We start from the raw sequence: 22,945 nt of genomic DNA, 5'->3' as shown, positions 1-22,945 counted from the left end.
TCTATTTCAGGTTATCTTGATACATACAGTAAGCAACATCCTAATCTTCGTATTTCATGTTACTTACTCTCACGAATGCATGGACAAGCGTTATAGCCTGTGCCTGTGATGCAAGGGGACACGACAGCCCTGAACCAACACAGATGAAGTGAGTGTGGCCAGCAGTTGACCTATTTCACAGAGTGATTTAAAACCAAATTACGCAGAGGCCGAGACAAGGTTAAACACCCGACCTGCTGCGGTAGGCCCACGCAGACAAACGAGATGTCAACACAACAGCCTGAGAGCGAAGAACGTGTTAAACCTGTATAGTCTGACGTGCTGCAGACATGGATCAACAAGCTTCTTCAACGCAAAGGCCTCTTGCACTTGCTTCTAAAGCGGATTTTTCTCAGGTTTTTTTTTTTCTACAGAGGACACAAAGCACACTGCTTGGATCCAGCTGGGCCCCAGTCTAACCTAATTAGTAGATAGTGATAAACCGCGCAGAACATGTGGCCTGAACATGTTTTCGTGGTGGTCTAGAATGTGACTAAAACTGTTCTGCCAGTGAACACCTGACTGTAAATGCTAAAGTTAAAGGAATCTGTAGACGAGGCACATTTTCTTGTGTCTACGGAAACAGGTATGAGAGAGGACTATGATTTCATCAGAGACCTTCCAGGGGTATCCAGACAATGAGTAAACATGTTACTCCCGATTATGACTCGGTTATCAGTTTTTCACTTGTCAACAAGGTTGCCTTCTGACGGTGTTTATGGGAGATCTGCTGCCCTGCAGTACAGTTCTGAATATTTAGTTACCACAATGATATCAAAACAGCATTGTCAGTAAAAACTGTATGGGGGAAGGTTAAAAGGTGGCCGTTTTGGAAGGGGTCTGTCACCCAAAAGGACGTGCAGCACCTTTAGGTGACTGTCTTATGTCTACCAACAGCCACAGTTCACTTCATGAGAAGCCGCTGTTTAATATTTATGAAGAAGACATTAACCGTACCATGTTAACATTTTTATTTTATAAATGTGAACTTTTCAGCATCCTTGTCGTTGTCGAGATCACCACCCGTGTCCGTTTCTTCTTCGCTCCTGGTTTTTACCACGAACCTTTCCACAGCCTTTTTCTTCTCTCGCACCCACTGTAGTATTTTCGAAATGTTTAATTATTTTTGATTTATTTATTCATAACAGAATAACAAAAATTACAGTACAAACAAGAGTGCATATAACAGGTTAAGACAAAAAGATCGCCAGGGGTACATATTAGTACATAAATTCAAGTTATGAAAAAAGATTAAACAAATTAAATGAAGAGTATTTTCGAAACGTGTCCCTATCTCTGCTTCTTCTCCCATTTTCCCACCGGCTAAGGTTTTTTTCCCCCCAAGCTAGTTTAGTTATGCCGCTCGCAATAATTTTTAGCTGGGCAACTGATGGCCTTTGACGTAGTTAGTGCGGGGAAAACGCCTCCAGCTCTGAAAGAAGCATCTGCTCTCCCACTGGCTTTAGATTTCATCTGGAGTTGAAATAAGAGTTTTGCGCGTCGCTTTATTAAAATATTGAAGCATGTATTTAGATTTTGATGCGGGATGCGGGATTGGGGATTGGGGGTGGCCGGCGCGGGGTCCCCCCAAAACGCGGGTCCCGGGGCGGCCGCCCCCTTGGAGACGGCTACACTGTGACCAAACCCCCATGTCGATTTATTTCTCCTGCTTGTCAGTATGCGCCCGGGGGGTGGGGGGTCGCAACCTGACGTTGCCGATATTTCTGACACCGAATCTGCTCCAGGCAGCTCAGGAAACACCGGCCTCTGCCTGAGCTGACGCGCCGTCTGGCGAGGTTCAGAGACTTGGCGGTGCACAGGCCGGGCGCCCTCTTTTCTCTCTCTTTTTTTTTCTTCTGTTCGCTTCTCCATCGCCAGGGGTCGTGTCTGCCTCCGTCTCAGCCCTCGTTTCTCACTCTCTCTCCCAAATGAGACTGAATATCCAGCGGCTCTGAAAACCCCCCTCGCACTCAACACTGCTGCGCACTACAAAAAATGGCGGATAGATACTGAATCCACACCAGACAAAAAATACATACATACAAATCCCTGCAAAGCGGAGGTAAAAAAACGAGCTAATTTTAATATTTTTTTCTCTTAACACGCTATCCTGTTTCCCCCTATCCCCTTGGGTTTTTTTTTGTGTGTGTGTAAAACACAGCGCTTCCTCAGTCTGGGTAAAACCGCTCGGTTTGGCGGGAGGCAAGCGAGTAGTAACAGGCGAGATTTTTTTTTTTATATATGTGTGTGTGTGTAACGCATACTGTATGTATCTATCCTACAGAGCATGCTTGTTTTTGTGCGGGTGTCTGTGGCAGAAAATAAAAGCGAAGGGAGTGTGTCCATGCAAAAAAAAAAAGAAAAGGAAAAGTGCGTCCTCCCCTCCTGTTAGTTTGAAGTGTGTTAAGAAATTTGTGAAAATCGAAGCTGCGCGCCGTTATGATTTGTTTTGGTAGCGCTCCATGTGTAGGCTCGGCTTTGTGCTTTTGAATGGACTTGGGAGGGGGGGAGTTAGATGTCGACGTACCGCTTTGTTGCACATCCTGCTGTGGGAGTAGCAGCGACGACAGAAGCGGCACACAGGGTCTGCTCGGTGCTGAGCTTGTCCGTGTTTTGTTGCACCGTGGGTCAGAGACTGGGACTCCCGTCCTCTGCGGGACACCGGAGTCATCCTTCCCTCCCCCCTCCCCGTGTCCCGCAAAACACACGCACACTCACAAACAAACAAACAAACAAACACGACAGCAACCTCCGGCTATTAATCAAACGCGCTGCCTTTGAATGGAAACCGTGTGCGTGCGTGTGTGTGTGTTTTATAGGGGGATAAAAATAAAAGACACGCTGGTCGCGTTCATTTAGACGTCTTCCCCTTTTCGGGGGACGCAAGCAAAAGGCGCACTTCTCCCACTCGGAGAATATGCTTCAGTGCAAAACAAAAACTGTACGGTGGCGATCTTCTTCTCCCCATTAAAAAGAAAACTTCAGAAATAGCACTACCCTCTCTTTACGGATTATATCCGAAACGGTCTGCATTCTGTTAACAATTTCGTGCGGTTTCATTAAGAAGTTTAAATGGGGATGGACTGCTGCGACCAGATACGCCAATTGCTCAAGTATTTGTTAATTGAATTAATTGCTCGTTCTTCAAATGCTGTAAGTGGGACTTGTCTGCAGTTACCGGTATGTTTTATTGCCATTTCAAATGAACCAAGACTGACGATCATTGCTATTGATAGTGTTTAGTTATATAATTTAAATGATGATTTTTTTAAATTCAATTTAAGCAGCCAATTACTGTTGCTAATTAATAATTCCCTGGCTTTTTCTATTGCTTTTTAGTTATGTAACTGGCATTATAGCTGACTGCAGCCTTCTGATACAGACATGCCAATAGACTTGAGAAATGTGACAGCTGTGCTCCTGTTTGCACAGGACATCTGTGCTGCCACCAACACACAACCAGATGTTTGAAGAAGTGTTTATTTTGTCTCCCAATGTTTTTTTTACAAGTTTTATCTTAAATTATGACTTAACTTATAAGTGACTTTAATCTTGGTGTATTGGGAGCATGCTGGAGAGGCCTGTTTGTTTCTGTCCCTTTCTACGTGTCAGTGGTACGGGTGGCCAGATGGTGTAACAACACAGATGTTAAAAAGGGAAGGCAGATTGACATTGCGTGGATTTATAAATCTGATAGGTGAGGAACCATGCAGAACTGATCATGAAGCCACTTGCACACCAAAACACAGTTCACACACATTTGTGAGAACATTTGTATTCCAAGGGCTGTTCCTGATGAAATGGTTCAGTACATTAGCTGCAACCGAATCAGTACAGACCCTCAAAAGGCCTCTTCTGTTAGGGTTCAAGAGGGGTCAGAATATGACTGTCCCTGTTCAAACGCAGCTGGTGGTTTTGTCATTGCCAAATATAGCGGCCAGGATGCACTGAGTTGCTCTAGCCTTGAATTGACTAGACAGCCGACTCCCAGTGGAGATTTTGCTTTGACTATAAACGCTCTTGTTATTCACCCTTGGACCCTTGCAAACGACATCCCCTTGTTATCTGATTAACCCCTTGACCTTTCGTGGTCTCTCTTCATAGCTCAGCTGCTGTCCAGAAGTTGGTGGGGGTCCTTCCTGCATGTCTCTGGGCAAAAGCAACACACAGACCCCTAATATTTCAAAACCTTTAATCATAGTTTTGTGAAATTCATGCGTTTTCTCTTCTTTCCCATTGAACTAAAATCAGATGTTGTGTGGTCATGTTATTTATGTGTATGTAGATAGACCTCCTTTTTGTTTTGAAAAAAGGGAACTAGTTATATTAATCCGCGATTCACACATCTCTTGAACTTTAGACTCCCATCACACTGGTCGCTAGGGAGGCTGGGATTTGTTTTTCCTTTTTGCGTTATTTTTCCTTTTGCTTTTCACTTCAAGACCTTCTGTCCAGGAGCGGCCTAGGCCACTGCCCACTGCCAGTCAGGAGCTGGGAGGTTTCATAGAATAGACGCCGATGGACTAGGATCTTTGGAGAAACAGCTCACTCAGGATGTCGAATCGATAAGCTCCCAATAGCTAGGCGCTCTTTCATCTTTAACCTTTTTTCCCAGGATGAGGCCCCCTGGCCCAGGCCAGCCCAGACTCTGTGTCGCACTGACTTTCTCCCCTGTCTCTGTGTGTAGAGTGGAGCGTGGATTGGCCCGCGTTGAGGGGACTGGTCAGTACTACCGGAGCATGAGGAAGCCGGGGCGTCAGAGAGGTAAAGGGAAGACGTGTGAAGAGATCATTGCCCAGGATGGGCGTCTCCTTAGGCGTGACACAAGGCGGGATGTAAATGGCATGTTAACCTTCCCTCTGCCCTGCTAAGAGAGGCATGTACTGTATCCTTCTCTCCGTCTCTCCCAGCTATCGAGTGGAAAGATGAGAGACGACACAAACACGCGCGCAGCGGACGGCCCTCCCGGACGCCGCCGCAGTACCAGGGTGAGAGTCGCTGTCCGTCCGCGAAGCTGCCAGCGTCTGGCTGTTTTATTTGGGACAATTACAGTAATGTTACAAAACTCTGACTAGGCAGAAGAGCACAGGGTTACACACGAGAGGGAGCCATTCAGCCCACTGAGCCTGTTTGGTAGTTGGTGGTTGATTGACTCAAGGACCTCACTTGCTGTGTATTGAAAGAAGCCTGGGTCCTGGTTCCTCAACAGGGCTGGGCAGCTGTCAAGGTCCAAGATCAAGATCAGTAATATACATTCTAGGATTTTTCTCTAATATCTCTATTTTAGAGGTTGGTACTCACACTATTATGGGCCTAACAAAGACATTTGCTAGTACTGAAGCAGACATTAATGAAACATATGTAAAATATCCGATATCTGAATTCCTTTCTTTGTGGCTCAGTGGTGGACTGGTGTCCCTTTCAGTGCTGTCATGTTTCAGTCCCGCCTTTTTTGCTTGATGATGTTTTTCTCAAAATGTTGTCTCCGACATTTAACATTTCAAGACCCATCATGACTGTGTTATCATCTATTAATATGAAACAGCATGCGTCTATCTAACCCTTTTCTTATATACATGTTCATGTAACAATAGGTCCTCATTTATTCTCCACTCCACAGCCAGGATGTACTATGTGAATGATGTTCTTCTAGCCTCTTATTCAACGGTGCTTCAAGGTTGATCACAGCGCTCTCATTATACTTACATTCTTCTTTAAAAATAAGAATGCGTTATAGAACACTGTGCCACTATGACGGCATTTTCTCAGTACGTTAAACAGCAGGCTAGCTACTTTCACACACCTTGGATAAATACAGTAATTTTGTCATTCTTTGTTGATGACTGCTGCATGTTGTGAAACACATACAAGGTGCGTTTTCCACACTTCCTTAATATTTTCCACATAAAATCTGAATAAAGCAAATCACACTGGAATGAATGTTGGCTAGTGTTCCAGTTTCGTAGCTGACTAGCCAGCTTTGTAAAAGCATGTCTTACGATGTTTTAGATGTTGCTTCAGACTCATTGTATTTTTGCCACTCATATAGTTGTCACATTTTCTAATATTTCCTGCAGTTAATATCTTGCATATAGTTTTCTTTCTTTGCTCATTGTGCTGAGGTTCTGCCAGAACAAGCATCTTATTTCCATCTGAAGAGATTAATGCCAATTTCAGTAGATAACCAGTTAGTTTGACCAGTGCCCCATGTTTATATAATCAAATTGCATTAAAAGCTTGTTACACTAGTAAAAGTAATGTCATAGATAATGGCAACTAACTTGCAATACTCACAAACTATTTAAATCTCTTCTTCCTCGTGAACGTCTTGACACTCTTTCTTTCTGCTCCTGTTATGTATCTGTAAGCAGCAATGCTCATGCATGTCTGAGTTTGGGTAATTTTTTTACAGCGAGACAGGAAGTAAAACAAATGTAAAGTGAACATGAGGTATATAAAAGTTAAATTAATTTTCGCTGGAGTTCTGAGTCACAGTTGCTATTTCCCTCTTCTTATTTTTACAAGTAAAAATTAAAAAGACATTTTGTTATTTTGACTACTGATGTTTTTTTTTATCATTGTTGATTTACCGTGACCTAAGATGCTGTCAGGATTTACTCATCTTGTATTATAAGGGGTTTAGTTGACTTTGCAGTCCTTAAGCTGAATTGTAAAAAAAAAAAACTGGTTGTCAGCTGGTCATCTGGATGTGTTTGTTGATGAAAGTGTTTGTGTGTAATCACGAGTGACCAGTCCCTTTCCACAGAATCAGTCAGAACTTCATCATGTACTGTTTCTGCAGGACACTTCAGCTGGGAGAAGTATCTGAAAGAGACAGGTGCCGTAGCTGCCCCCGCCCACTGTTTCAGACAGGTGGGTGTGCCGTGCAAGTCTATATATACATTTATAGCCCAGGAGAGAATGTTATCTTTTACAGAGCATGTGTGATTTCACAGCTGATGTATTGAAATCGTTCATTGTTTCACATATTTCAAATGAGATGCCAAAAATAGAGGAAAATAAGTAATACATCCGTGGCCTGAATCATTCTCTCAGAGCCATGTTGGTGCTCTGGGGGGTGTGTGTGAACATCTGAAGTCAGTCCACACCCCCTGCCAGAGTGTGCAGAGTCTGCTACTTGACAGAGGACAGTTATCGAAAAAGCTCAGCACTTTTGGAGAAAAACTAGCGCTTGACATATTGTCAGAGTTGCTGTTTTTATGATGCCCATTTGTGGTCCGCTGATAGTAATGAATCTAATAGATTAGCGAAATAGAGATTTTATCAGTGGTTTTGATTGTTTCACACTCATATTTTATGATTTGCGGAACATTGCAAAATGCGGAGACTGAAGGGTTGCGGAGGCAGACGCGTCTGGCATGACCCTTGTAGGAACATCTCCGTTCGGGGCCACTAGCATATCCTCTGCATCGGGAGGGCAGAGTGAGCAGCAGAATGTACACAGTCACTTCACAGCTATACCGTAACTGCAGAAACAGGTCCAGGTTGTTTCTTTGTGGGAATGGTCAGCTCAAAGTCCAAGCCATGCAGGAGCGATGGATGAGTGATAAACCGCACATAAAGAGCAGGAGAGGAAATGGATGAGAACTGAATTGACAGGACACGGTACCCCAGGCGTTCTGGAAGTGTCACACTGGTGCCGACTGTGCGCTCCTCCGTTCAGAGTGCCAGCCCTCCGGGGAACGAGTTCAAGTCGGGGATGAAGCTGGAGGCGCAGGACCCCCGGAACACCACGTCCACCTGCATAGCCACCGTGGTGGGGCTGACAGGGGCGCGGCTGCGGCTGCGGCTCGACGGCAGCGACAACAAAAACGACTTCTGGAGGCTGGTGGACTCCTCCGAGATCCAGCCCATCGGCAACTGCGAGAAGAACGGGGGCATGCTGCAGCCCCCCCTGGGTGAGTGTCCAGCACTGGCAGAGCACAGAGCAGCTGACTGCACGGCACCCTGACCGACTGCACCTGACTGACTGACTGACTGACTGACTGCACTGCACCCTGACTGACTGACAGACTGACTGCATGGCACCCTGACCGACTGCACCTGACTGACTGACGCCACCCTGACCGACTGCACCCTGACCGACTGACTGCACCCTGACAGACTGCACCTGACAGACTGACTGACTGACTGACTGACTGACTGACTGACTGCACTGCACCCTGACTGACTGCACACACACTGACTGCATGGCACCCTGACTGACTGACAGACTGACTGCATGGCACCCTGACAGGCTGCACCTGACTGACTGACTGACTGACTGACTGCACTGCACCCTGACTGACTGCACTGCACCCTGACTGACTGACTGACTGACTGCACTGCACCCTGACTGACTGACTGACTGACTGACTGCACTGCACCCTGACTGACTGCACACACACAGACTGCACGGCACCCTGACTGACTGCACCTGACTGACTGACTGACTGCACTGCACCCTGACTGACTGACTGACTGCACTGCACCCTGACTGACTGCACACAGACTGACTACACTGCACCGTGACTGACTGCACACAGACTGACTGCACTGCACCCTGACTGACTGACTGACTGCACCCTGACAGACTGCACCCTGACTGACTGACTGCACTGCACCCTGACTGACTGCACACAGACTGACTGCACTGCATCCTGACTGCATTGTACATTGATTGACTGCACTGTACACTGACTGCACTGCTCACTGACTGTCTACAGGGTACACTGACTGAGCACAGCATAATGACTGTCTGCACCACACACCGATTGGCTTCACTGCACAGTGCAGTATTGCTTTTATGGTTTAAGGGTAGGTAGGTCCCTTTTCAGGCCATAAAGGTCATTGGGGAATGGGGGGGCAAGGGCCACCATTTTTCTTGACCATCCGACACTGGAGGTGGAGGTGAAGTGATCAGCATCACACTCTGGCCGGCCTATTACCCCCGGAAGGATTAACCCCCGGTACTCATTCGGAAAGCAGGCTGAGTGGACCTGGGAGCTGTCTGGAAGGAATTAGAGCAAGCTACATCACCTGCCCCTACCTGGGATTGAACCCAGGACCTTCTGGTCAGGAGCTAGATGCCCTTGCAGTCTGAGCCACCACAGCTCCCTTTTATGGTTTGTGCAGAGATAAAATTGCAATGGAAATGTTTTTTACATAAAATATGACATTGTATTACATTTGTCCAGAAGGGGTCACTGTTTAGTTTATCTCCATGAACCAGCAAGCAGCTGGCACCACATCTAATAAGTAATAAGGACTTGGCAAACCTTCAGAGATGCTGGAAAGCTTGTGATGGCAGTTAAACAGTGTACATTTTATACTGGACATTCCCAGTATTGCCCTCAAAATCAAATCCACCTTCGAAACTCACTCACGTTTACGCAGTTCATTTTATGTGTGTTGAAATGTCACGCACAGTACTATAGACATGCCACACAGCCGTAGCCCTTCAAGTTGTTGAGCTGCGTGAGTCCGTGTACAACAGGCATGTGTTTTTTTACCTGTAAACGTTGCCACTGTTTTATCTTTTCTGAATGGACGTCCAGTAACTTAATAACTTGTAGGTTTTGTCGTCAGTGGTCATTTTGGTGACCAGATTATATCTGCATCACAGCAGCCAATGGCTAATATGGAGTTCATAGAAAAAAAAACCCAGAACACACACACCCGGTGAGTTTTACAAATATGAAACTCTAGGGGGATGCTAGGTGTTTTGCTGTCTGGCAGATAGCAGTACAGTACCTAACGGCTGCCTTGGAGACGATGTGTCCAAGACATTGCAGCACTGCGTGAGAGGCTCCTGCTGATCAGCATCTTGTGAGCTGTTCCGCAAAGAGGAATTTAGTACCGTTTCCAAGCCCCTCGGAGCTCTTGACAGAGTGCAGTTCAAAACACAAGAGCTGTAATGTTTCCCGTTGGAGGTCAATGCAGATCGGAACAGGAAGCTTTCCGAGATCCACTTCCAGTCCTTCCACCCTTTACAGTTGAGAGATGCAGGGCTGACCGGTGGCGCCCCCGGTCTCAGGCCGGTGTTAAAGCCTCCTGGCTGTGTGTTTGTCTGTCCTGCAGGCTTCCGGCTGAACGCGTCCTCCTGGCCCATGTTCTTGCTGAAGACGCTGAACGGGGCGGAGATGGCTCCGGGGCGGATATTCCACAAGGTACCTGCCCCTCTCGCCACCCGCTCGGACACGACCTTCCCAGGGCCAGACAGAGGTCTCCTCTTTTCTCCCTTATTCTAAAACCTGCCTACACTCCTGTCCGGTGTGGTTTTGAAGCACTGTCTTTTTGTGATCAAATTTTTCTGTGGGGGGGAAACTATAGAGTAACATTAGCAAAAACTCCAGTCCACCCCCCCCCATCACACAGCCCTCACCTTGTGGCAGCTCCCCACCCCTGGATAAAAAAACATATCAAAACGGCAGCGTCCTTTCAAATCCTAACTAAGTCTCTAGTTATAAAGGTAAGGCGAAGTAAAACACACAGCGTGACAACCTGACTATTGTCCCAGTTAAACCCACTCTTGGCCTGCATCTGTGGCTGGAGGACCAAGAGCTGTCCTCGTCTGGAACTGTCAGTGCGGTGTGGTGTTCATTCTGTGCGCACATTTAAACCGAATTAGATGGTGTGTGAAATTTTGTGGAGAGAGAATATTGGCCTATTATTGCAATCAGCATTATTATCCTACTTGTCCAGTTCTCTGTCCCACATGACGGTGGCTGTCAGACAGTTAGATCAGCCACCGTATGAGAGGGAAAACCGATGTCCCAATGTGGCACCCTATAGGTATGAAGGGCTGAGGGGAGTCTTTTTTTTTACTAATGTGGAATCGTCAGTTATTTATGTTTTACAATCTTGAATAGCCAAGTGTGAGTATTGTACGATTCGGATCACAGATACAATCCCTACGGCCACACACTGGAGAGAATGTAGGCAGGTTTCTCCAACTGCTTGACTTTCTTCCAGATGTCCAGTGAGTTTGCGATAGCTGGGCCTTTTAAGGGCAGAACATAGCAGATTCTGGAATCTAATGGGTTTAATTAATGCCTTCTCACTTTGAGGTCCACAATGCTGTTGCACTGAGTACCGCTGAATGAGCACTGAGCCATTTCCCAAGTACCATCAGCCAAAAAGCCCAGCCCAGTAGTAATATTTAAATTTAGCCAGCCAATCTTGAGCTTTATATGGCTGTCCACCAAATTCATGGCGGTAACGGTCAAAACTGGTTACAGTAGAACAAGCCTGTAGCATGAAGCCGCTCCAGTTCCAGTTGTATGACAGCAGGGTGTGGTTTTTCTGTACGCCTGTGGCCTGGATTCCCAGCTTCTAACCTCCCGCCTCTCCTCACCCTCTCTCCCGCACCCTTCCCCAGCAGGAGCCGCCTGCCCCCGAGCAGAACTATTTTAAAGTGGGGATGAAGCTGGAGGCTGTGGACCGCAAGAACCCGCACTTCATCTGCCCGGCCACTGTTGGGGCTCTGCGGGGCGTGGAGGTGCTGGTCACCTTCGATGGCTGGAGGGGAGCCTTTGACTACTACTGCCGCTATGACTCCCGAGACATCTTCCCAGTGGGCTGGTGCTCCCTCACTGGAGACAACCTGCAGCCCCCCGGCACCAAGGGTATGGCACTGCCACCGTCTGCCTCACCCCGACCCCTAACCCTGCTGCTGCCCAGCAACAGTCGCACACGGCTCTCACTCCCTGTCTTGCCTGTTTCCTCAATCTGCTGCTGCACAGTGATGAGAGCTCAGCCATGATCCAAACCGGGCTGAACCTCTTTACTGTCAAGGCCCCAGGTTATGGTGATTTCATTGTCACAGTTCCTGTCTCCCTCTTCATGATGGTAGAGGACTGTCGTTGTGCGTGCTCAGCTGACCCGTCTGTCAGGATGCATCTCCGTGTGTCAGCGCGGGCTGTGTCTGTCCCTGAGGTTAGGCGTCTGACACACTGTCCGGCTGTCTCTGAGTGTCTCCCAGGGACCCCCCGCATGAAGGATCATGCACTGAAGTTACTGACAATCCTGTCTGGGCCTGTATTGTCTTCGTGCAAGTTTTGCAGTGGTAAAGCATGATACAGTGGTGCTAGAAAGTTTGTGATTTCTGGATTTCTGCATAAATTTGACCTAAAATGTGATCAGATCTTCATCTAAGTCATAAAAATACATAAAGGATATACTTTTTCATTCGTGTATTGCATATTATGTGGTGAAAGCAGTGTGAAGTGTATGAAGTAGCAGTAAAATCACGATAAAAGCTCATAGAGCTGTTGCAGAGCATATCCTTGTTGCAGATGTGTAGGACAAGCATGATAGATCCATGGAAAAATGCGAATATACTGTGCAGAATTCCTATTGTAAATCTTGTTCTGATGCTTGTGAAGGAATTATGCACCAATCGCCATATACACTTGCCATACCACTATAACGAGCACTAAAACACGAACAAGCAGTCACTAGTGTGAAGAATGCATTTGAGCCAACTTGAGCTGTGTGTTCCTGTTGTAACTGTAGTGATGCGCAGGTGCTGGAGAAGTGAGCTGGCTGGCTGCAGGGACCAAGGGGCCAGCCCTGGTACTGCGAGTGAGGGTAGAGAGGAGGGACGGAGCAGCAGGGGAAAGTGGTAGAGCGAGGAGGAGAGTGTGCAAGTGATGGGGGTGGAGAGGAGGATGAAGGGAAACGGAAGAGAAATTGAAAGAGAGAGAGCACTGGAGAGACAGAGAAACTCAGAGAAGGCCTGGATCTGTCGAGAGCGGGAGGCCGGGGGGGGTGGGGGAGGCAGTGTTTTATGGGAGCGTGTTTTATGAGCGTGCACTCGGGCTTGGCACGGTCCCAGCTGGCAGGCAGACGGTGCCGGCTCGCTGGCTGCAACAGAGCCTGCCTCTGTGTGCCCGGCCCAGGGCCTCTCACCCTGGCACGGATACACGCTCGCTCGGGCCCGGAGGCGCACAAAGGCACGAGGAGGAAGAGAGTGAGACGGGGAGAGGAGGCCGAGTGGCTCGCTGCTGGCTCGGCCTGCGCCGAGAAGCAAAGACGAGAGAGCGAGCTCGGCAGAGTGGGTCTGGGTGGAGTTTGTGTCAGGGGGAGGGGAGGGGAGGGAGAGGAGAAGTGGCAAGAGCTAGGAAGAGCCGGACCAGAGTGGCCCAGCTCTGGGTGCGTGCTTTGACGAGGGGGGTGGGAGTGAGAGGATGAGGGGGGAGTGAGGAAAGGAGAGCGAGAGGGGGGAAGAGCGATAGAGAGAGGGAGAGATGACTGGAGGAGTTGGTCAAGGCTGAGGACTCAGAGGCACAATCCTGCGCTGTGTCTCCTCAGGGTAGGCTCAGCACCGCCGCTGTGTCCGTACTTGTTGCTCTGGGACTTTGTGTGTGAAGTGTGGAAGTAGGCTTTGTCTGTCATTTTCACCAGGCAAGACATGCTTACAGCAGGGCCCAGGAAAATGTCCGGCTGACGCTATAAGTCTGTTCTGAGTTTGAGATATAGCTGCATACACGTGCAGCATATGAAACAGCTGTTTGGCATGAGCGATCCCTTGTCTGGCAGTACCTGAGTTCTGCTTTTTTGACCGCGAGTGCGAAGCAACTGCCGGTTTGTATTATTGTAGAATCTCACAGTGAAGCCCATTGGATTTCACTATAAGAGGAGGGTTTATTTTTCTTCTGTCGTGTTTCAGTGTGTTTCTCAGAGACGCAGAGTGAAGCAGACGGTGACTGGGGGAGGTGGGGGTAGAAACTCACAGAGTGTCTACCGGCTGTGGGCTGTATCAATCCCTGCCTGTGGAATTTTGTGGTCATAAATCTGTCCGGAATAGATCCAGGATAAATACCTTTCGGGTTTAAAAAGCTTAAGGGTTTCTGAATGTGTATGTGTCTGTGCTGGAGGTGAATGTGTGTGCCTGCAGGAATGATGTCTGGCTTTTTGTGCGTGTACACAGTTTTAGAAGTAATTGTGGGTATGTCTTGCATACTGTGTCTTACATTCACTCTGTATTACTTGGTCTTATAACTGCATGGAAGGCTATATGTAAATTATTGGGGAATCTTATTTCAGATCCAGGACGCTAATAAAAATATCTGCAATTGCAGCAGTGGTTTTCAGAAGGAGGGTACAGAAGGTGTTCATTTGTGAGCCAAGAAAGAATTGTGACGCCTCTGAGGCAAGATCTCTTGAGTCTGTTGTGCTTTTCTTTTGAGTGTTTCAGCTGAGTGGGATTTAATTCCAGAGAGCTAGGTGTTAGACACCCACAGGCTACTCATAGATTAAACACCTGCTCTTGTTATTTATTGTATTATATGACGTTGTTTCTTGATGCAGGTCAGTAGGGGCAGTTGTGATTTGGGGGAAACAGGATAGCACGAGAGTATACCATCAACAAAAGCAGCAGATACTTCTGAGTAATTCTGGGTCCTGTCCTTGGGTTTACAGTCCCCTGCCCTCTGTCCTGTCCACCTCCTAGACCTTCATCCCAAGTAGCTACTGCTCCTCGCTGTGCACACGGCCTCTGTTTCTCCCTTTGTTCCTGCCCTGTGGCTCCAGTCCAACGAGTCAGAGATGTGGCCTGAGGTTTGAGGGACCGAGTCGAAAGTGGAGGGAGGAAGGAAGTGTGTGAGCAGAGGTGACTCCCACACACTGACAGGCACACAGAATCAGCAGACTAAGACTGCGTTTGTAAGTCGGTCTGCAAGTAGACTTGAGCCCCGGTCACCTCTTCAGCAGCTTCTTGGTGGAACTTGTATTGACCTGCGCTAAGTCTGGGACTGCTGAGTAAGTTCACACCTCGTTCCTTCTTTGGAGGGTTCTTGTGATGCTGATTATCTTCATGCTCTTGTGTCTGTGCAGCCTTATTTCCTCGGTTCATCACTAGGTTCTAGGTTTATCTGTTGAGATAAATTAAAGCTTCGAGGGCTAAGGTTCAGCCTATTAAACAAGACCTGTATGTTTGGGGGGTTTTATTTCATTTTCACATTTTATGTGTCGGTCTTGACCGTGAGGAGCCTCTGTTGATTTGTCTGGTGACAGTATCCAGCTGTAACATTACAGGTTCGAGAGTGTCTCTTGGCAGAGCTGACACAGGTCCGGCAAGCCACAGAGGCTGATGCAGCTGTCAGACCTTAGGGACAGTGTGCTTTGCTACAGTATGTGAATCTCAAACTAGCGTAATGGGGGCCGTTGATGAAGTCAGGGCAGGTTGTGACTGCCTTCTACAAGGAATCCTTTGTTGAAGATGGCTGTGTGCGTGTGTCAGTGACAGACAGGGGATTTCCTACCTGAGAGGAGAGAGAGGGAGGGGCTTGAGGGGCAGAGAATACAAGAATCAGCTGCGCTGTGCAGAGCTGTTTATCTCCAACCCGCTGGTGAAGATCTGCTGTGGTGGTAGAGAAGGGAGTGGGGGAGGAGCAGTTGTATTTAGTTTCTGTATATTGTTTATTTTAGTGTGGAGCTGTGTGTTTGTCCTTTATTAATGAAAGAAAGAATTCTTCCTCTGTGCCTGATTTGGTTCTTCTTTCTCTAAGATGGTGTTCTGGCGTTTCTGACGAACTCAAGGGTCTCCAGTCCGGGTCCTGAAGAGTCCCAGTCCAGTGAGTTTTATAGGAAATTATCAAATCACCAATTTCTAAAGATCTGAAATAATTTTACTGTGACCAGTTAAGCACAGATTGTGTTAAATGATTCAGAGATGCTTGAGAATAAAAATCTGCTTCTCGAAAGAAAAAAGTACATACAGTAATTGTTCACTAACGTTATGAACAGGTGATTTAAATTGGCCTATTAGATGATCTGGATCTGGAATCCTGGGACGAGGATTGGAAACCCCTGTTCTAACCCCTGTGAAGAGGTTTTCTCTGGAGTATATGGATCACAAATCTCAGGAGGCACGTTGGCAAGTTCTTTTGCCTGGCTGCCAGTAACTTAAAGATTCCAAGACCCCCGTCAAACTCTTTGAGGGGGTCCCAGAGAACGGAGGTCTCTCACTTTGTAAAAGTGGTGTCAAAATCCGTCCATTATTTTGAAAAATCTTTATATCATGCTCACAGGGGTCATTGATTTTTCCTGTCATTTCTTTATTCTCTCGGACCTTGTTTAACTTTGCAGTTGTGCCAGATCCCGCATGTCTGTGCCCGTCTGCTTTCGGCTGTCAGCTCCCCACCCCCTCTGTGTGTGTGCCTGTCCCTCCCTCTGCCTGCCTGCCTGCCTCTGCAGCCCTCCTTTCTTGCATCCCTCTCTGCGTTTGCACCACACCAAAACCCAGAATCTCTCTGGCTCCTCTCGCTTGCAGCTGTGCTGCCCAAGAGTCTCAGCGCCGCGCCCGAGGGCAGCCTGGAAGGAGGGGGCATGCACCCCGCAGCAGGGAAGGCGGCGGTGGGGGTGCGGAGTCGCCGGCCAGGCCGGAGGAAAACCAGGCTGCCTGCGGCCTGGGGGCAGAGAGGGGTGGAGAGCCAGAGCCCAGCAGGCACCCCTAAATCCCTGGATCCCATCAAGATCCCCAAGAAGAGGGGGCCCAAGCCCGGCAGCAGGGTGGGAAGGCCGGTACGTAAAAAATATTGTTTTCATCCTTCATTTAACCAGATCAGGGAGAAAAGGTTTTCATTTAGAATGACAAGCTGAAGGCCCACTTTTCCCGGAGCACTTTGCAGTGCCTCATTGAAGGGAGCAACAGCAGCCTGAGATATGAGCCCACAGCCTTCCAGTTCAGCCCTCGAGCTGTCTGACACTGTTATCCAAACTCACTTCATTTGTACCCAGGTCTGCAGCACTCTTGAGTGACGTATTTTACCCTGGTAAAATAACTACCTAGACACAAGCGTTAATAGTGTTGTAAGTTTTAGAGTTAGAGCTTGGGCTAGGATGGCAGATTTTAATGAGACCCTGAAGAGACTAAACCTAGGAAGATAATTCCCGACCCCGGAGGAAAGAACCCCCAGCTTCAGGCTTTAAATTGAAATATCGGACAAACACATACAAATGTTGTATTCTGCTTTTAGTTTACTGTCTGTTTACTGCATGACTGTGGAATGTGGTGGAAAAACAGAGTGCCTAGAGAAAACCCACACATCGGGCAGAACATGCAAACTCCACACAGAACATGCCTCAGTTCAGAATTGATCCTCGTGCTAGGCATCAGTACTGTCAACCACGTCCCCATGCCCCCTGATCCCTTTAATGTTTCAACAAGCCGGGATCTGGGTTTGGGCTTGTCAGAGGGAGACTAGCAAAGCCAAGCTGCCAGTCCGTGATCTAATGGTGTCTCTGCCGCGGGTCCTGTGGCGCTCAGGTGGGATGGGTGAAGAGAGCCGCCTGGCTGGAGGGCACCATGACGGGACGGCCGCTCATCCGGCCCCGGGGGAGGCTGCCCGCGAACTGGGGCCAGAGGGGGGTCACAGCGGGCGTACAGCACAACCCCGCGGGCAGCCTGAAGGCGCTGGAGCCCATCAAGATCCCCAAGAAGAGAGGGCCCAAGCCCGGCAGTAAGGTAACTGAACGGTAACGCAACTCTGTGGCTTCCTCTAAACAATTGGCTTTTTGAAATGAACCTTTATATTTGCCTGTTAATTTTGCAGGCAATGCTATGTCTGCCATAATGTCTGGTTGTCATGATGCCAGCTTGGCATTGTGACCCAAAATGCTTCCATAGCCATAGAAGAGCCATCAAACGTAATTGCAGATACCCTACAATGTTGCAATTTCCTCTGGTTCAACTGTTGGCAGTCTCTCTGGGTACCGTGCTTTTCACAGTGCATTTATCTTGACAATTATCTCTGTCAACACACAAGGCAGAAAAACAGGATATGAGGCAAACAACAAATAAAAACAGGAAAGAGCATCTGAAGTATTGAAAAAAATTATAAACATCCACAACATATTTCTAACATTAGGTAAGTAAGGCTACCTCTTCCTTTGTTCTTAATTATGTTCTTATGCTTGCAAAATAAGTTGGCAGAACTCCTGTCTTAAAAATTAAATGCATGCACCACAGGACATAATTATTGGCACACAATTCCTATGCAGTTGAGAGAGTGACACCTAGTGGCCCACCAGTATCACTGAATATATTGCTCAGAGAGTTATATGTTCGGTTTTCCTTAAGTCAGCAGTGGCTGTAAGGACTGACTACAGACTGGCTGGGTTAGATCCTTATACACATAACCTGCACCTGGCTTCTCCAGATTAAGCAACACCACTTTATACGCGGCTAGGGGAAAGACCGAGATGTACACGATTCCGGGGTCTGCGATGTGGTAACTCCATGAGGAGAGGCGTACTGCGGTAATTGGTTTAGGGATTGACTGCCTTTCTCTACTGTTTGCTTGTTGGCAGAGGAAACCTCGGTTGATTCCCAACCCGGTGCCCACTTCCCCCACCAGCAGCACCCCTGAACCGGACACCAGCACCGTGCCTCAGGACAACGCCACCATCCCCACCGCTGCCTTGCAGGCCCCCACTGGTAAACCACCGCCGGCGCGATTCCGGGGCGCGCCTTGTGCCCACCGGGCGTGCGACCGTGCGCGGGTGCTAACGACCCCCCTGTCTCGCAGTCTGCGTGTACCTGAACAAGTACGGGAAGGTGGGCCCTCACCTGGACCAGAGGAGGGTGCGCCAGCTGCCGGACCACTTCGGGCCGGGCCGGGCCTCCTCGGTGCTGCAGCAGTGCGTTCAGGCCTGCATCGACTGCGCCCACAACCAGAGCTCGGTCTTCTCCTGCCTCAAGCCTGGCCACGGGGGTGAGGTAATCTCAGGTCAGGCAGAGCTCCGGATTTCCTTGTCACCTTCGTCTCTTGGCTCTCTCTGTGATAGGATCGGCGTGGCTACGGATCTGACCCGCCCAGTCAGTCTGGGCTTTGTTAGCTGAGACTGTATAAGCTCAGAACGGAGGAGAACTGTTTTGTGAGTATGGCTCTCAATGTAACTGGTGCTGTTCCTTAGAGGACTGTGGATTGGGCCTTCCAGTTGGCTATATTGTATTATTAGGTATATTGCAGAGGGTAGACAGAGTTGGGGTGTTGCAGGAGAGTACTGTATTTAAGCCGTACAGGAGGGTATATTAGGTTAGGGTGTTGCAGGGGAGTGTACAGTGTTAAAGCCCTACAGGGGGATATATTAAGTTAGGGTGTTATTGGAGGGGTTGCTGTGTTATGTTAGGTTAGGGTGTAGTAGTGGCTGCTGTATTAGAGCCTTAAAGATGGTTTATTGGATTAAGGTCTTGCAGGAAAGTGATCTGCTTTTGCTCCTTGTTGTTGCAGCCTTCTTTGAACAGGAGCAGCACACGCTGACCCTGCCTGCGGTGAATAGTGTGACATATGTACTGCGCTTCCTGGAGAAGCTGTGTCACAACCTGCACAGTGACAACCTGTTCGGCAACCAGCCCTTCACGATGAGCCCACTGCACTACGACAGCCCCGTCTACCTGGCCGGTCAGTTGCTCTCCAGCTCTGTCTCACTTTTCCTGTCACTTACATGCATGAACTAGTTCTTCCCACTCTTTGAAAACACAAAGGCATCACTGTTTTCCTACTGGTTAATATTCATCACAGCACACTTTCATTTAAAGGTCAGGAGAACTTCTGAGCTGATCAATTGAAATCCACAAAAAAAACGAAAAGTTCAACTAGACTGAAAATAAATAAAAGTCAGGGTTTCAAAACCCTTAAAAAATGTGTCCTTTTCTTGTGGTTTCCAGTAGGATAATTGTCCATCATTTGTACGTCCTGTTTAAATTTGCTTTGGGCATTGCCCTTTTTTTGCCTGCACCTCCAAGAGAGTGAAGATCTGCAGAAACAAGTGAGAGGTGGTGATAAGACAGTATGCGAGTATTAGGCCGGGCGCGATGGGCACAGAGCAGTGAACATTTGCTTCCTCATCAAAGTTATCCAATCCGCTTGATGATGAATCAGTTGTGACCAGAGCACATTTAATAGTGCATGCAGCGAACAGTGGCAAGATGTAACCAAAAGTCCTCATCCAGTAAACCACTGTTCGTAACAAGTGGCTGCACACGGTAAACCTTGCACCAGAGCTGGAGCAGAGCGTAGGAGGGGATTTGTGGAGGAGCTGGCCGTAGGATCCTGTTAGGAAATGCAATGTCCCACACGTGGTTCTCCTGCTCATATCTGTCCAGTGTTTCGGGTTTTGTGAAAGTGTTTTTCTGTTGCTCGTGCTTACACCATCTCTCCTCGCCCCCAGACAGGAGGAGTTTTGTGGAGGGCCGGGGGGGCAAGCGGTACCCCCAGGAGTCACCCCCCTATAGCATCTCTCTCTCAGCAAAACTGGTCAAGAACCACCATCACCCCTCTGAAGGTACCCTAACCCTGCAGCCTGTCCTAGAACTTCACTTCCTCCTTTCAATCATTCCCTGCCTGAGGATCTCATCCTGGCTGTGTTCTCCCGTTTTCTTCACATCGCTTGTGTGCTCTGTGTGAGGCAGTTCTGCTGCTTCTGCTTCTGTTGGGTTGCCAGCAAGTTGTTGCAGCTTTTGAACAGACTTTGTCTGGAAGTGTACAGGGGAAGGAGTCTTAACATTTGAAGCCCATTGGAGTAGCTGCGTGAATGCTATCTCCGATAGACTCTCCCACTTCTTTCTTCCCTGCTCAGCATTATCAGAATTTCTCTGTACTGCTGTACCTCATACACTTCCTGATCAGAAGCCATCCCAGAGAATTTTGCACTACTTCCGTTACAGGACAACGAAGGGAGAGTGTAAGGGTAACGGACTGAGCTTGTGAACTAGTGCTGGGACTGGTGTGTCTGAGCATCCCTGTCCTGACTGTGCCCTGCCTTGCCAGCAGATCCTTTCTTCCTGGAGAATGGAGTCAGTGGAGGTGTGGACGGTCTGGACCCCTCGCTGACGCCCGGGACCCCCACCAGCCCGCTCCGGGGCTCCCGAGAGGGACGCCCACCCCCTCTGCGGTCTCTCTCCCAGAGGACCAGTCCTGGCTGCAAACCACATCGCCTCAACTCTGGCGGTCAGTTGGAACCCGGGCCTGTGCTGTACACAGGATTTCCTGAAACACGCACATTTGTAAATATCTCCTAGAGCCCCAAAACACCGGAAATTGTCTGTTTTTTTCTTAATTACTTAACCGAAGAAAAGTTCGGCTGAATCCGGTAAGATTAACAAAGATCAGTTACGTTCTAAAGCTTTCTCAAAATGGAATAAGTAGCACTCTGCCGATTTGCAGTTGTAAAGGTTTGTCAGAGTGCAAGTGTGAAGTCGTCTTTTAATATTCTGTATATTTTCTGTATATTCTGTATATTTTAGCTACAAGCAATTCATTTTCGTGAATCCTGGGAACTGCTGTACAGTGGGTTAGCAAGAGACAGCCTCTGCTGCTGAGCTCGATTTCCAGTGACTGAAAGAGTTGAACTCCAATCTCTTCCCCTCTTCCCCCGGTCCCTCCAGGCTCAGAGCGTTTCCTGGGCTCTCGAGACAGCCCACGCTCCAACGGCCAGGATCCCAGCTTGTGGACAGTAGAGGACGTCATGCAGTTCGTACGGGACACCGACCCTCTGCTGGGCCCACACGCTGACCTCTTCCGAAAACACGTAGGTACCACAGCTGACCGTCGCCGTCCCATAGTGTTGGCATAGGACTGTACCAGCTAGTATAAATAAGAGCAGTATAGTGTGAACAGGGATACAGAGAGGGGACGTGCCTCTTCGAAAAAGGTCCACACCTTCTGCTTGTCTTTCGTGCACCGGGATGGACATACACTACAGGCACCTCATGTCCCACAGAAAGAGCTGTCTGAGCACTTCTGGCCAGATCGGGGTTTAGAGAATGAATAGGTCGCAGGAGAACGGAGGAGCTCTGTATAACCCCCTTGCTTCTGTGCTGCAGGAGATAGACGGCAAAGCTCTGATGCTGCTACGCAGTGACATGATGATGAAGTACATGGGGCTGAAGCTCGGCCCCGCCCTCAAGCTCACCTTCCACATCGACAGGCTGAAACAGGGGCGACCCTGAGGACGAGGCCCGCCCGGATCCTCGCAGAGCGACGCACAGGAAACACGCCCCCCCCCCCGGGGCATCGAGCCAGGGCTCTCCTGCACATTGCACCAGTCTCCCAGCATTTTCTGAGGCTGCAGCTGCCCACCGTCACCCCCCACCCCACTGCCTCAGTGCTCTTTTGTAGCAGACACAAGTCCACCAGGATCTTGGGTACTCGAGACTATGCGCAGCGCCTTTTCTTTTTTGCAGTCGTGTGTCTCTTTTTGTTAGAAATCCAGCCCAAGGAGTCTTTTTATAAGCAAGTAACAGCCCACTGGACAGTTTTGGCCATTCGGGGCCCTCTTTTTTAATATTTTTTTTTTGGCTGAGATAAAAGGAGTTATTTTCCTTCGGGGGCCTTCTGTCTGTAAGACTGTTATTCTTAATAAAATAAACAGGAAAACACTAGCTCTTTCCAACATGTTTGGGGATTGGTTACAAATGAACGTCTCTTTTAGAGACTTTTTTTAATACGTCGGACTTTTACAGACTTGAGCCATACGGGAATAAAGCGAGACCAGGTATACCACTGTGGCTATTTTTGTTTAATTGTTGGAAATACTTAAACAAAGAAGTTGATTTGTGCTTTGGTAAAACCTCCCAAAAAAAAGATGCATGTGAAGAAGTTTGTTTTTTTCTCTCCTCCAGCGAAGCTGTTTCTTTCCACGGAGGGTTGATTAATGAGTGCGGTTTCTTGCAGCTTGCTGTTGTGGTGATGAAGAGTCCGTTCAGTTAAAATCTAAATACTTTATTCGTCCCCAAGGGGGCAATTTTAGCAGCAAGCATTGCAAAATGAAACACATTCCAAATAACACTGGTAAAAACACGGTATCACAACTTTTCTAAGAAAAAATAAAAATAAACAAAAACGGCAGAAAGGTCCGTAAAGTGATTATGAAAGTAACAAAGTGCATGAGCTACAGC

The 22,945-nt window shown here is 48.2% G+C and overlaps 1 protein-coding gene across 6 annotated transcripts; it reads left to right on the top strand.

Annotated features, from left to right (window-relative positions):
• Positions 1 to 1,973: 1,973 nt before the first annotated feature.
• Positions 1,974 to 22,547, top strand: LOC148649695 (polycomb protein SCMH1). Of its 6 annotated transcripts, none has more exons than XM_088602721.1 (17): positions 1,974 to 2,101; positions 4,727 to 4,803; positions 4,950 to 5,027; positions 6,842 to 6,912; positions 7,724 to 7,958; positions 10,120 to 10,208; positions 11,420 to 11,666; positions 15,552 to 15,617; positions 16,316 to 16,566; positions 17,312 to 17,509; positions 18,355 to 18,481; positions 18,573 to 18,773; positions 19,278 to 19,448; positions 20,218 to 20,331; positions 20,817 to 20,996; positions 21,434 to 21,576; positions 21,872 to 22,547. In XM_088602721.1, exons 2-17 carry the CDS (start codon positions 4,779 to 4,781, stop codon positions 21,995 to 21,997), a joined length of 2,322 nt encoding a protein of 773 aa, XP_088458847.1. In that variant the 5' UTR covers positions 1,974 to 2,101; positions 4,727 to 4,778; the 3' UTR covers positions 21,998 to 22,547. The 6 variants fall into 6 exon arrangements, with proteins under 6 accessions (XP_088458847.1, XP_088458844.1, XP_088458843.1 ...); XM_088602718.1 differs by lacking the exon at positions 1,974 to 2,101 and adding an exon at positions 2,949 to 3,192 and having other exon boundaries at positions 11,423 to 11,666; XM_088602717.1 differs by lacking the exon at positions 1,974 to 2,101 and adding an exon at positions 2,949 to 3,192.
• Positions 22,548 to 22,945: the final 398 nt, after the last annotated feature.

This window comes from Lepisosteus platostomus, chromosome 13 (assembly GCF_059453375.1).
Source record: "Lepisosteus platostomus isolate fLepPlt1 chromosome 13, fLepPlt1.hap1, whole genome shotgun sequence".
NCBI classification, from domain to species: Eukaryota; Metazoa; Chordata; class Actinopteri; order Semionotiformes; family Lepisosteidae; genus Lepisosteus; species Lepisosteus platostomus.
This window is presented reverse-complemented; position numbering and strand designations above follow the sequence as displayed.

Excerpts from the sequence above, each read along its gene's own strand:
- LOC148649695 (XM_088602717.1), top strand. Across the intron at positions 15,618-16,315 it reads TCCTGAAGAGTCCCAGTCCA|CTGTGCTGCCCAAGAGTCTC; the intron begins GTGAGTTTTATA and ends TCTCGCTTGCAG. Across the intron at positions 18,482-18,572 it reads TGCCTTGCAGGCCCCCACTG|TCTGCGTGTACCTGAACAAG; the intron begins GTAAACCACCGC and ends CCTGTCTCGCAG.